At 39.3% G+C, this 12,956-nt stretch overlaps 2 protein-coding genes across 8 annotated transcripts in view; one reads left to right on the top strand and one right to left on the bottom strand.

The window, feature by feature from the left end:
• Window positions 1-2,774, bottom strand: part of NDUFAF5 (NADH:ubiquinone oxidoreductase complex assembly factor 5) — a 36,640-nt gene extending 33,866 nt beyond the window's left edge. The window contains 1 exon segment of the mRNA XM_017869378.1: window positions 2,474-2,774. Within this exon segment, the coding sequence (XP_017724867.1) occupies window positions 2,474-2,695 (222 nt within the window). The 5' untranslated portion in view covers window positions 2,696-2,774.
• A 10-nt stretch (window positions 2,775-2,784) lies between these two features.
• Window positions 2,785-12,956, top strand: part of ESF1 (ESF1 nucleolar pre-rRNA processing protein) — a 66,572-nt gene continuing 56,400 nt past the window's right edge. For 2 of the 7 annotated variants that reach the window (XM_017869370.1, XM_017869328.1), the window contains exons 1-4: window positions 2,897-3,396; window positions 4,546-5,228; window positions 11,329-11,714; window positions 12,310-12,423. In XM_017869370.1, coding sequence (XP_017724859.1) covers window positions 4,589-5,228; window positions 11,329-11,714; window positions 12,310-12,423 — 1,140 coding nt within the window. In that variant the 5' untranslated portion in view covers window positions 2,897-3,396; window positions 4,546-4,588. The other 5 variants (XM_017869336.1, XM_017869355.1, XM_017869342.1 and 2 more) reach the window with 5 other exon arrangements.

The following is a 12,956-nucleotide window of genomic DNA, read 5'->3' as shown; positions in this document are numbered from 1 at the left end:
TCCTTCCTTCCTTCCTTCCTTCCTTCCTTCCTTCTTTCTTTCTTTCTTCTTTTTTTTGAGACAGGGTCTCACTCTGTCACCCAGGCTGGAGTGCAATGGCATGATCTCGGCTCACTGCAACCTGCACCTCCCGGGTTCAAGCGATTCTCCTGCCTCAGCCTCCCAAGTAGCTGGGACTACAGGCATGTGCCATCACACCTGGCTAATTTTTTTTTGTAATTTTAGTAGAGACAGGGTTTCACCGTGTTGCCAGGATGGTCTCAATCTCTTGACCTCGTGATCCGCCCACCTCGGCCTCCCAAAGTGCTGGGATTACAGGCTTGAGCCACCGCGCCCGGCTAAGACAAATATTCTTAAAAATACACACACACACACACACACACACACACACACACACACACACACATATGTGGTCTTTACATTCCATGTGACATAAGATCACAAGGATGAAAAGCAAAAGGAATACAATGGGCACATTATTGTCCATGGATATTAGCATGAGGTACATAAAGTGAAAAATTAGTTGGGGTTTATTGTAGATGAGTATGTAAGTGGTCACTTAAGAAAAGCTGTATTATTTGATGACTAACAAATTTTGTGGAACTCATAAATGAACAACTTTTCTGAGTGACACTCGCAAGTTAGAAAAAGCCAAATCTGAGGAAAGTGCACCTCCCCTGCCCCAATCCTATCCCAAGTTAGGAGTCATAAGATAAACACCACCTTTTGCTGGCCTAGCTTCATCTGGTAGTAATATAGATGTGGGAGTCTAGTATTCCCCACATTCCATTCATTTCCTCATAAAGACCCCAGAGTTGTCACTAGGACTTAAAAGTTCCAAACACAGATGTACTTGCTTTTTGAGAGAAGGGAAAGGGAGAAGGGAGTATAGATGTTTTTTCCCAGGAGTCCACTTTGTACATCATTCCTAATATGAACACCCTATGTTTATTACAAAAAGAACTCTTCATATGCTTTATCTTATTTGTTCTAATCCCACAAATTGGCAAGGCCTCAATCAAGTTGTAATCCAGGTACTTTTTTTGGAGGAGAAAGGGCTACGAGCGCACATCTTCTAAGTACATGACATCAGCAGTGTAGTAGGTGCACCCTCCCTTAAAAATGGGATCCAGAAAATTTATTGGTAGTAAACTTCCTACCTATACTAGACATTACCAGCCTCTCTAAGACTTCCTGAGAAACAGACACCCTATCAATCATCCGATCACACCTGTGCTTGCACAGAGCTCTGCTCAAGCTAGGCGTTCAGTAACTGTTGCATTATACTTGACTCCAATTTTGTTCCACTCCTGAATAAAAATTTACTGAGGCCTGAACTTGGGAATGCGTGTCCTGGGAGTAGAAACCCTCAGTCTTTGGCCCATCTGGGCAGGGAGAAAGAGGATTCTCACACGAGCCAAGACAAATCAGAGATCTTAATTTGATCTTCCTAAAACATAAATCAGATCACTGATTAAAAAGAACTTCATGGCCGGGCGCGGTGGCTCAAGCCTGTAATCCCAGTACTTTGGGAGGCCGAGATGGGCGGATCACGAGGTCAGGAGATCGAGACCATACCTGGCTAACATGGTGAAACCCCGTCTCTACTAAAAAATACAAAAAACTAGCCGGGCGAGGTGGTGGGCGCCTGTAGTCCCAGCCACTCGGGAGGCTGAGGCAGGAGAATGGCGTAACCCGGGGAGGCGGAGCTTCAGGGGCGCTGAGAACCCGCCACTGCCCTCCAGGCGGGGGGACAGAGGGAGCACCTGTCTCAAAAAAAAAAAAAAAAAAAAAAAAAGAACTTCACATTCCCCTAGAGCAGTGCTAACAAAAAATGAGAGTCACATATGTAATTTCAAATTTTCCAGCAGCCACATAAGAAAGTAAAAACGAGAGAAATTTAATTTCAAATTTTAATTGAAATTTAATTTTAAATTTATATTTAATATATTTCATGGAACCCAATATATCAGAAATGCCACTGCCAACATGTAATCAATATAAAAACTATTAATGAGGTATTTTACATCCTTTTTTCATACTAAGTCACTATACTCGTGTGTATTTTACACTTACAACATCTCAATTGGACTAGTCAACTTTCAAGTGTTCAACAGCCACATGTGTGGCCGGCAGTTACCACACTGGCTGGACAGCGCAGATACAGAAGAAAATCCCACGGCCCTATCCTTCAAGGCCCTGATGATTTGGACCCTTCTGACCTCCTCTCCCACTCTCCCTCTCTGGAGCTTCACTGGAGGCCTCTATCGGCCTCAGGGACGTTGCCGAAATGAATGAAAGCACGTTACCAATATCCGAAGCTAGGCCTTGCGTGATTACAGTACAGGCCGAGAGAGGCAGGGCTGCTAGTCAAGGTCAGACGGCGAGGTGGGGTGAGGTCGGGGCCCAGCTGGAGCTCGCGGAAAGGAAACCAAGCCTCCGCGTCGCCCGCCCCGCCGCCCCGCGGGCTCACCTCCTCCTTCAGGTAGTCAAACTTCGTAGGCTCCGGCTGCCGGGCCGCCCAGTTCTTCTGTTTCCTTTTCAAATCCCGGTCGAAGATATTTAGCGGTCTGAGCGAGGTGCTCCCGCGGGGAGAGACACCAGAGGTGACTTCCCTACGGCCAGTGTGCTCCGCTGAGACCCTCGCCGCCCAAGGTCGCCAACATAAGCGCCAGAGCCCTGCCGGCCGCACCATCTCCAGCTGCTACACCAATTGCCGGCACCTTTTTTGTCGTGCGCATGCGCCAGAGCGGCTTTTGCGCGTACTCCGAAGATCACAGAGGGATCGTGCAAGTAGTTTGGCCTACTTCGCTTGCCATTACGGCGGAGCGCCACGCGGAGGATTGTGGGTGTGGGTTCCCATGTGAGGCTGCGGAAGGACTCCGGACGGTAGGTGGGGATGAGCTCGAGTTGAAGAGCTCGAGTTGAGGAGCTTGAGGCGGTGTAGGTGTGGCGCGGGGGAAGAACTAGTCTCTAACAGCATCTCCTTCGGATCTGCGAGGGGTTTTGCCTCTCCTCCTGAGCCTTTTCGGCCTCATTCTTCAGACTTCATCGATCCTTTTCAGGGTTGCTTCTCAAATCAGTCTGTTAGCTGCCCCCCTGCGGTACGGGAGGTGGGAAGGAGACCCTCGTTCAGGGGCCAGCCTTGTGTTCGCATTAGAGAGCGGGCAGAAGGGGAGGGTGGGCTACGGGGCTGTGGGCGCATGTCGGAAGTGAGGTCCCGTCGCCTTCCCCTCTCGAATTATCTGACAACGAGTGCTTTCGTTGTAAACATTTACGATACATATATTACTTTTCCTTGTTGAGGTGGTACCTCGTAAGATTGCTCGGAGAGTTAAGTGCTGTAATAAATCGAAAGATGTTTAAATGCACCAGCGATAGCTTCAGTTTTTCCTGGTTAGTGTAATTAAAATGACTTGATTTTGAATAAGGAATACTGCCCTTTAATTTTTTTTTTTTTTTTTTTTTTTTTTTTTTGCGCTTAATAACGACTTTTGGCCCTTTGCAAAATTCCCATGCAGAGATGCTAAACCATTAGGGACTATTCACAAGGGAGCAATATTAATTTATACATATATATGTATATGTTCTAGTGTGTTTTGGGGGGATCAACTCATATGGGCCTTCATCACTTGTAGGATAAGATAGAAATAAGTGATATTTATTAACTAGAGTGAGACTTTACGTGGAGACTCAAGTTTACTGTTTTATTTATTTTTAAACTTTTTATTACTTTTGAAGGATGATTGGATTTAAGGAGGGAACTTTGTGAGCTAAACCTGAGTTGATTTTGGTCTGTTTAGTTAGCATGCTAGCCTTATAGAACTAAAGGCTGTTGGCAGTAGCAGGAGATAAGGAGTAGCAGAATGAGAGCAGAATGTGAAGAAACAAATGAGGCCAACTGAGGCTAGGGAATCTTACTCTTTTTTTTGGTAGACAGGGTCTCGCTCTGTTGCCCCAGCTGGTGTGCTGTAGTGCCCTTAGGTTCACTCTAGCTAAGACCTCCCGGGTGGAAGTGATCCTCTTGCCTCAGCCTCCAGAGTAGCTGGGACTACAGGCGCCCACCATGCTGGGCTCATTTTTCTATTTCTTGTGGGGTTTTACCATGTCAGCCAGGCTGGTCCTGAACTCCTGGGCTCAAGTGATCCACCCGCCGTGGCCTCCCAAAGTGCTGGTGAGCCACCTCGCCCCGTCTAGGGAATCTTAATTACGTTTACTTTCAATTAGTAACACATACAGGTATACAGATAGAAATTCTAAGTGAGAACAATGGACAAATATTTGTTCCCCTCCATAAAGCCCTGGGATTCTGCTTTGTCTGCCTTAAGTTTATTTCTCTAAATGGTCTGTAATGGAAAGACGATATTTTGGTATGTTTATGCTTTCTTGCATGTGACCCAGAATAAGTTGGAGAGATGAAGTTAGACTTGTTACCTTTATTTTACATACATTAAACTGAGAATATATTGTGAATTTATGTGTTTTAAAACATTTAGTTATGGTACTAACCATTATTACCATTAAAACATTTGTTTTATTTTTTAGTATTTGGTTTCTTCAAGCATTTGGTCAAGATTAAAAATTTAAAATGTCATCCAAACAAGAAATAATGAATGACCAGCGGTTTAGACGGGTCGCAAAGGACCCGAGATTTTGGGAAATGCCAGAAAAGGATCGAAAAGTCAAAATTGACAAGAGATTTCGAGCCATGTTTCATGACAAGAAGTTCAAGTTGAACTATGCCGTGGATAAAAGAGGACGCCCCATTAACCATAGCACTACAGAGGATTTGAAACGTTTTTATGACCTTTCAGATTCTGATTCCGATCTCTCTGAGGAAGACAGCAAAGCATCAAATCAAAAGAAAATAAAGAAGAAAAAAACCCAGACTAACAAAGAAATAGATTCAAAAAATCTAGTTGAGAAGAAAAAGAAAGAAACCAAGAAAGCTAATCAAAAGGGTTCCAAAAATAAAACTGATTTAGATAATTCTGAAAGAATTAAAAAAATGAAAACCTCGTGTAAATTTAAGGTAGATTCAAACATAAGTGCGAAGAAGGATAGCAAAGAATTTACACAAAAAAGTGCGAAAGAGAAAAAAAACATTGTTCAACGTACTACAGACTCTTCTCTCAAAGAAAAACGAAGGACATTAGACTCGGGCACCTCTGAAATTGTGAAGTCTTCCAGGACCAAGCGTTCTAAGACAAGAGGAGAAATGCAATCAGGTAGATTGGAAAACTTAGAGATTCTTGGGTGTTGCATTATTTATTTTTATACTGATCTTTCAAAAATGTAAACACATTAATAAGTATTTTCATAGTATTATGAAATGGTTAAATGCTTATCTGGAAATACAAAGCTATAAAAGAAATATGCAGTGATTATTAATTTTTGATGTGGTGCTAGAAGACACATGAGAATTTGAATCTTGAAGTTAAACAGTGATTTTGATTAGTGGTGAGCCCTAGTGAGAACTATATTCTCTAAACAGATGTTGTATGTCATTACATGATAAGAAGAGATGTGTTTAAAGAGGGTAAGTAGGCAGGGCATGGTGGCTCATGCCTGTAATCCCAGCACTTTGGGAGGCCAAGGAGGGCAGATCACTTGAGGTCAGGAGTTCAAGACCAACCTGGCCAACATGATGAAACCCCATCTCTACCCAAAACACAAAAAATAGCCAGACATGGTGGCACACGCCTGTAGTCCCAGCTATTCGGGAGACTGAGGCAGGAGAATCGCTTGAACCTGGGAGGTGGAGGTTGCAGTAAGCTGAGATTGTAGCACTGCACTCCAGACTGGCTAACAGTGAGACTCTGTCTCAAAAGTAAAATAAAATAAATAGTGTAAGTAGGACTCCATCTCAAAAATAAAATAAGAGGGTAAGTAGAGTTGAGTACTCATTCATTAATTTGTTCAACTGCTTATTAACTAGTGTGTGGCAGACAGAATATGAGTAAGGCATTGTCACCCATCTCAGAGCTGTCGCTAGCTTATATGATATCTTTATGCAAATTAGAAAAAGGCATGCTCTCTGGACACACCGAGCTCCCAGGAGTCACACTTTGGTGAAGACATGGCACCTTTGAAGCAACAGATTTTTTTGCCCCTGAGCAGACATAGCCCCCTCCAGAGTGCATGGCTTGGTGAGTGTAGGATGGCCTTGATTTTAGCCCTTCTTGTCCCTTAATAAATGCCCTTGTGCAGATAACAGCATGCTTAACTTTGTGCAGTGGCCCCTGTCTAAAGCAACATTATCCAGCAGAAATACATAATTTTGGATTTTCTAGTAACCACGTTAAAAAGTAAGATGAAACAGATAAAATTCTTTTAAATAATATATTTTATGTAACCCAATATATCAAAATTATTTCAATATGTAATCAATATAAAAGTCAATGTGTATTTTACGTTCTATTTTCTACTCATTTCAAACTAACATCATACTATTTTCATACTAATGTCAAGTTAGACAAAACGCGTTTCAAGTGCTCAGTTACCACATGTGACTACTGGCTACCATATTGGACTATTTAAGTCTAAAGTAGAAGAAAGTCAGAACCATAATACAAAGTGCAATAGTAGTAAGTGCCATAAAAGATGTTTAGCAGAAAGCCTTGGAAATCTGGAGGAAGAAGTCACTCAAGATGTGGTAGTCAGAAAAATTCACAGGGGACACACTACTTTGGGGTATGGAAAAATTTAAGTTTGAGGACCACAGTGTTCTACATGGAAAGAACTTTTTGAGCAAAGATGTGATTGGGCATGTTCAGAAGAGATCAGTAGTCCCATTTGATTGAAGGGCCAAAATGAGTAGCAGCTAGAAATGATTGTTTGGAACTAGGTAAGAGACAGCTGGTTCTGTTTTGTGTTACGTGTTTACTAAACTTATTAAAATTTTATGTCACCTTCAGCAGCAAGCAATTTTGAGTGTTGATGTTGCTGATAGTTGATGATGTTCAAATGAGCCAGACCTGTCATTACAGGATCTAAGGAGGGGTCTTGATAGGTCAAGAGGTCTTGATAGGCCTAGAGGTCTCGATAGGCAGGTATCACACTGGGAAAGTAGAAAGTATCAGGCAGTGGAGTGAATTCTGAATAGCAGGGACTAGGGAGTCAGTGGTGGTATCCCATTTTACATAAGTGAGCAGCAGACCTCATGAGGCATGGGAAGAAGGGATAGGAATCCGGTTACTGAAACTGAAGAATAGGATTGGAATGGGAGCAGCAGCAAAGTTGATTTGGTGTTGAGTTAGTGAGGTAAGTTAGTCTAGGATCCACTTCATTTGGGGCACTGAATTAATATAACATGGCTGTATAATCCTTTAGATTGATTTTACAGACTCTTTTTACATATCTTTTCTCATTTAATTTTCTCAGTTACCTTGAGCAATGAGGCTGTATCAGCGAACAAGGTTAAAGTGACTTATGTAAGGACATGGAGACCTGGAACTGCAACTCAAGTCTTCTGATTCCTTCTACCCCACTATGTTGTTTGCAGTCATTTTGTTGGTTCCACAGTTTAGGAAAGGCATTATTCATGAATAAGGATTACGCAGCTCCGTATATAATCTTCTGTTCATTATCCATTCATCAGTTATCATTACAGCAATTACTGTGTGCAAGGGACTGTTTAAGTGCTATGAAGTAAAGGTGATGTGAGGACTTGGCAGTGTGATATTTGTCATTATAAAATGTTCATGCCCAGCACTTGCACTCCTAAATATCTGTTTTACATAAATAATTGGGTGTGTGCAAATAATGTGCATTGCAGCATTATTTTTAAAATAAAATGGTAACTGACTGGGCATGGTGGCTCACATCTATAATCCCAGCACTTTGGGAGTGCAAGGTGGGTGGATTGCTTGAGGTCAGGAGTTTGAAACCAGCCTGGCCAACATGGCAAAACCTGGTCTCTACTAAAAATACAAAAATTAGCTGTGCATGGTGGTGCACAGCTGTAATCCCAGCTACTTGGGAGGCTGAGGCACGAGAATCACTTGAACCTAGGAGGTGGAGCTTGCAGTGAGCCAAGATCACACCACTGCACTCCAGCCTGGGCAACAGAGCGAGACCCTGTCTCAAAAAATGAAAATAAAAATAAAATGGTAACAGATCATTAAGAGATTGATTAAATGTTATATGCAAACATCTATGATCTATGAAGTTTTAAAAATAGGTTACAAAATAACAAATGATATGACCAGTTACTTAAAAAAAATTAGTATTTAAATCGGAGAAAGCAAATTTAGAGATATGGTAATATACTAAAATAACCAGTTATCTTTGAATGAAAAATTAGTAGTCACCTTTGTTTCATTTATTAACCATATTTTCCTAATTGCTTTTGGTTTCTAATGATCATTTATTATGTTTATAATTGGAGGAAAATGGTAAAGCAGTTTTTTTTTTTGAAGTTGCTGGATAAGTAGTAATATTTACTGTCACTACTAGAGCAATACCGTCTAGGAGTAGAGACAGCTATTTATATTTGTGTAACCCCACATTGTCTTGCACAAGGCTGTGTACATTGTGGGCTCTAAGCAGATACTTTTTGGGTTTTGTTTTTTGTTTTTTTGTTTTTTGGAGACAGGGTCTCACTCTACTGCCCAGGCTGGAGTGCAGTGATGCAATCACAGCTCACTGCAGCCTCAACTTCCTGGGCTTGGGTGATTCTCCCACCTCAGCCCTCCGAGTCACTGGGACCACAGGTGCACCCCACCATGCCCAGCTAATTTTTGTGTTTTTATAGAGACAGAGTTTTGCCATGTCGCCCAGGCTTGTTTCAAACTTCTGGGCTCAAGATCCTCTCATTTTGGCCTCCTAATGTGATGGGATTACAGGCGTGAGCCACTGTACTCAGCTGCAGATACTTATTGAATGAACAAATATTCTGAATGTAGTTGATGTTATTAAAAACATTAAAATAGAAGACCTCTTTAAGTCTCTTACGCAACACTTTATTATAATACAACCCAAAGTGTGGTATGTATACCATTGTCATAAGTGAGAAGATTTTTGATGATACTCAAACTTTTAAAATATTAATAGTTATGTACTATGTCAGTATCTTAGAAAACGATGTAATTACCCCATCACTTCTGTGACTTCAGGAATATTGTTTAGAACAAAGCTAATTTTTAGAAAATTCTATTAAAAAATATATAAATGATATTTAACAATCATGAAAATATGATATAATGATTGACAATTGAGAAATATTGCAATCCTAGATAGACTGGGTCTGTAAGATATTTCTAAGCTTGTTGCTTAAAAGTGAATTCTGCTTACCTCGTGACTTTCAATGTTGTGTTTTTCTGATCTCATACACAACCTGTGACAATGCCTTCATTTTGGCGTTTTTCGCTTCTATTGGCTAGTTATTTTTTTATTAACCCCTGCTTCCTTGTAGTGGTAACATAAAAGCCCATTTCCTGCTTTTCCTTCTAACAAAATACCTTTTCATTCAGTTAGTCTCAGGTCAAATTGTATCTTTGTGAAGTCTTTTTATAAATACTTCTTTGCAGGCAAATTTAGATGTTTCTCACTGTATGGTGATTGAGAAGATAGGTTTATAAATCATTAAACTGTTACCTTTTATTTATGAATCCATCAAGAGCATGAGATCATGTTACAAATCTCTCTTTTCCCTTATCCTAGGGAAATTCTTTGTATGTAGTAGATAATAAATACTTGCTCAGTGAATGATTATTGTAAGATTATAGGACCAAGAGAACTTAGTTCCAATTTCATTCTTAATTCTCCAAACTTAGAGCTTGTAAGCAGAAACATAAGCTCCAATTTAAAGATGAATAAAACGTATAAGATATATCTACATACCCAGTAGACAGAAGTTTGTGATTGCTTTAGAAGTAGGAAATGAGCCCTTTCCGAGTTGTGAGGACTAAAATTTCCACCTTAAGCAAAAACAGTCTTTTAATCTTGGTGTATTGCTAATCATTACAGTTGATTACAAAGTTCAAGACCTGGCAGAAAAGTTGTAAATATTATTTCTCTGTCTTTATAGGTGATCTCATCCACATCACAGCTTCTGTTGTCAACTACAAATGAATGAGTCACTGATCTCCAACCCAGACTTCTCTAAGCTGCATACTCTTATTATTGATCCTTTCTTTTAGATGACTGAGTGGCACTTCATATTCAACATATTCAAAACTGAGCTCATGATTTCCCTCCACCAAACAACTAGTTCAAATCCAGTGTTCCCTTTTCATCTATCCATCTTCTTAGCTAGCTGGCTGTGAAAGCTAAGAAGCTATGACTCATCTTTGACACTTCCAAAATTCTCATTCCCCATATCAAATCTCCAGTCAGTAATTATTATCGGTTTCACTTCCTAACTGACTCTGAGATCCATGTACTTCTCTGCATACATACTGCCACCCAACTTAGTGCTACCTTCGTTTCTTGCCTTGTGTACTGTACTACCTTTGCTATATTCACATCTGTTCTTCACTTTCCCCAGTCAAGGTGATCTCCTCAATATGCAAGTCTGAGGATGACAATATCCAAAAAAAGATGACATCCTGTTTTTTGAAAATAGCAGTGTCTTCCCAGTGCTTTTAGGAAAAAATCCAAGCTCTCTATATGGTTTTTAGATAGCTTGGCCTCTACTTAACTCTTCATTTCCATTTGTTACTTGATTCTGTGCTATCTGTGATCTGGATATGATTGTTGGCTTTTTCCTATTGGCAGATTTTTACAGGTACCTTCCTTGCTGTTTTAAACAAATTTCCATCTATTAGTCTAACTTTTGACTGTTTAATCCTCTTCATCCTTCAGGTAACAGCTCAGTTATCACTCACTTAGGGACCCTGTTATATCCCCTTAGAAAACATTCTTTCTTGAATATCTTAGTTGTGATTTTAACTTTTTCTGTGTATTGATTTTATTTGACATCTATTCATATATTCTTTTCACTCAGCTAGAAGTTTCACTGAGAACACTGTTTGCCTCTCTTTTGCCAACTATTGTATATTGAGCACTTAGCACACAGGAGGCACACTGTTAAGTATTGAATGAATGTCTGGATCTACTTGCATGATGTGAGCATGTGTTAGGATTTCTGTTAAATAACTTGGTTAAGTGTCTACTGAATTTGTATTTTCCTTTACTCTGTTTCATGGAAGTTATGGTTAGGATTTCTATCATAAAAATTGACTAAGCATTTACTGAATTTATATTTGCCTTTACTGTGTTTCATAGAAATCATATTTTTACTGGATTTGATATCAAAATAATTTGGATTCAGTTTAATTCAGTGTATATCTTTTCTTAATTTCTTTCCACTTTAATATTTTGCAGTGGTTCCACCTATAATGACAAGAGACAGTGATGGTTACGAAAACTCAACAGATGTTGAAATGTTTGACAAAGATGCTCTGGAGGAAGATTCAGAAAGTGTTAGTGGAAGTGATGTAGAATCTGAAAGTGAAATTACAGGTGTTGGTAGAGCTTCAGGTGATGATGATGATGGAAGTGAAGATGAAGAGGATGAAGATGAGAAGGATGAAGATGAGGATAGTGAGGATGATGATGAAAGTGACAGTGGCCCTGATCTAGCAAGGGGTAAAGGAAATATAGAAACTAGTTCTGAAGATGAGGATGATATGGCAGATTTGTTTCCAGAAGAATCTGGTTTTGAGCATGCTTGGAGAGAATTAGATAAAGATGCTCCTCGTGCTGATGAGGTAACCTTTTGAATAAACAAGATTATTTGTGAAAAACACAGTACAGGGAGCTTTTATGGGTGGTAGAATTGGTGTCATTAAGTGGGAAAAGCTTATTGGTAACAGTATTCTTGATGATTCTGATTAAAATTTGATATGGAATATAATTGTGTGAACTAGAAGATGTCCAAGCAGATAAGGAAGAAGCTCTACATGAATAATTAAAAGTTGCATGAAATTTTTAATACTTGTTTTGGCTAGTAGTTTATATTTCTGTTTGTACGGCACCTAATAGAAATGTTGCAGAGTAACATACTCAACTTCCTTACTCATGCATGCATGGCAAAATAACCTAACAAACTTGGTAGTTAAAAAAACAGCTCATGATCATGTTCTGATTTAACAAGAAGCAGGTAAGAGAAAGTGCTTATCTGTTACGGTTTTACTGTTGTTTGACTCATTTGAAGTTCTCTTTATATACTGAATTACACTTAGATAACTACTATACTGTTAATTTCAGACCATAGGGGACAAAATTTATTACGTTTTTAGAATCTTTATCTTTCAAGTATTGAGAATGATATGGATTATGTACTATTTAATTCTCATTTCTCAGATTACACGTCGATTAGCAGTTTGTAACATGGACTGGGATAGATTAAAGGCAAAAGATTTGCTGGCTCTGTTCAATTCATTTAAACCTAAAGGAGGTGTTATATTTTCCATCAAGGTGAGAAATCATTTCATTTGGAAGTAAATGTTTCTAGGCATTTTAAGTTAAATCTGATTTTTTTTTTTTTTTTCCATAGTTTTCATTTTAGGAAAATAATGTGGAAGTTGTCCAATACAATTGAATGTGAAGCTTATGTAACAGGTATAACTGTTAGAAAAGAAGAGGTGAAATTATTATTATCGATAGGTTATATGCTTGTTTACACGTTAAAAACCCAAAGAAATAAAAGTTTAGTAAAGGGACAGGGTATAAGAACCGTGTTTAAAAATAAATTGCATTCCTTATTGCTAACACTGGCCAATTAAGGAAAAAAAAAAATCTATACTAGAAACAAAACCATATAGAGTACTTGGGAATTACCTTAATAAACACAAATGATCTATGTGAAGTAAACTGTAACACTTGATAAATTTGAAAAACTGACACAGATTTGGAGACACCTTATTTCAAGCCAACCTAATGATTAAGAATCCAGGCTTTGCATTATGACAGACCTGGGTTCAAATCTTGATTCTCGTAAGTGTTATGTG

The sequence above is a fragment of the Rhinopithecus bieti genome, unplaced genomic scaffold, assembly GCF_001698545.2.
Source record: "Rhinopithecus bieti isolate Rb0 unplaced genomic scaffold, ASM169854v2 scaffold_8, whole genome shotgun sequence".
Classification (NCBI taxonomy): Eukaryota; Metazoa; Chordata; class Mammalia; order Primates; family Cercopithecidae; genus Rhinopithecus; species Rhinopithecus bieti.
Note: the sequence above shows the minus strand (reverse complement) of the source record. Positions and strands in the feature narration are given on the sequence as shown.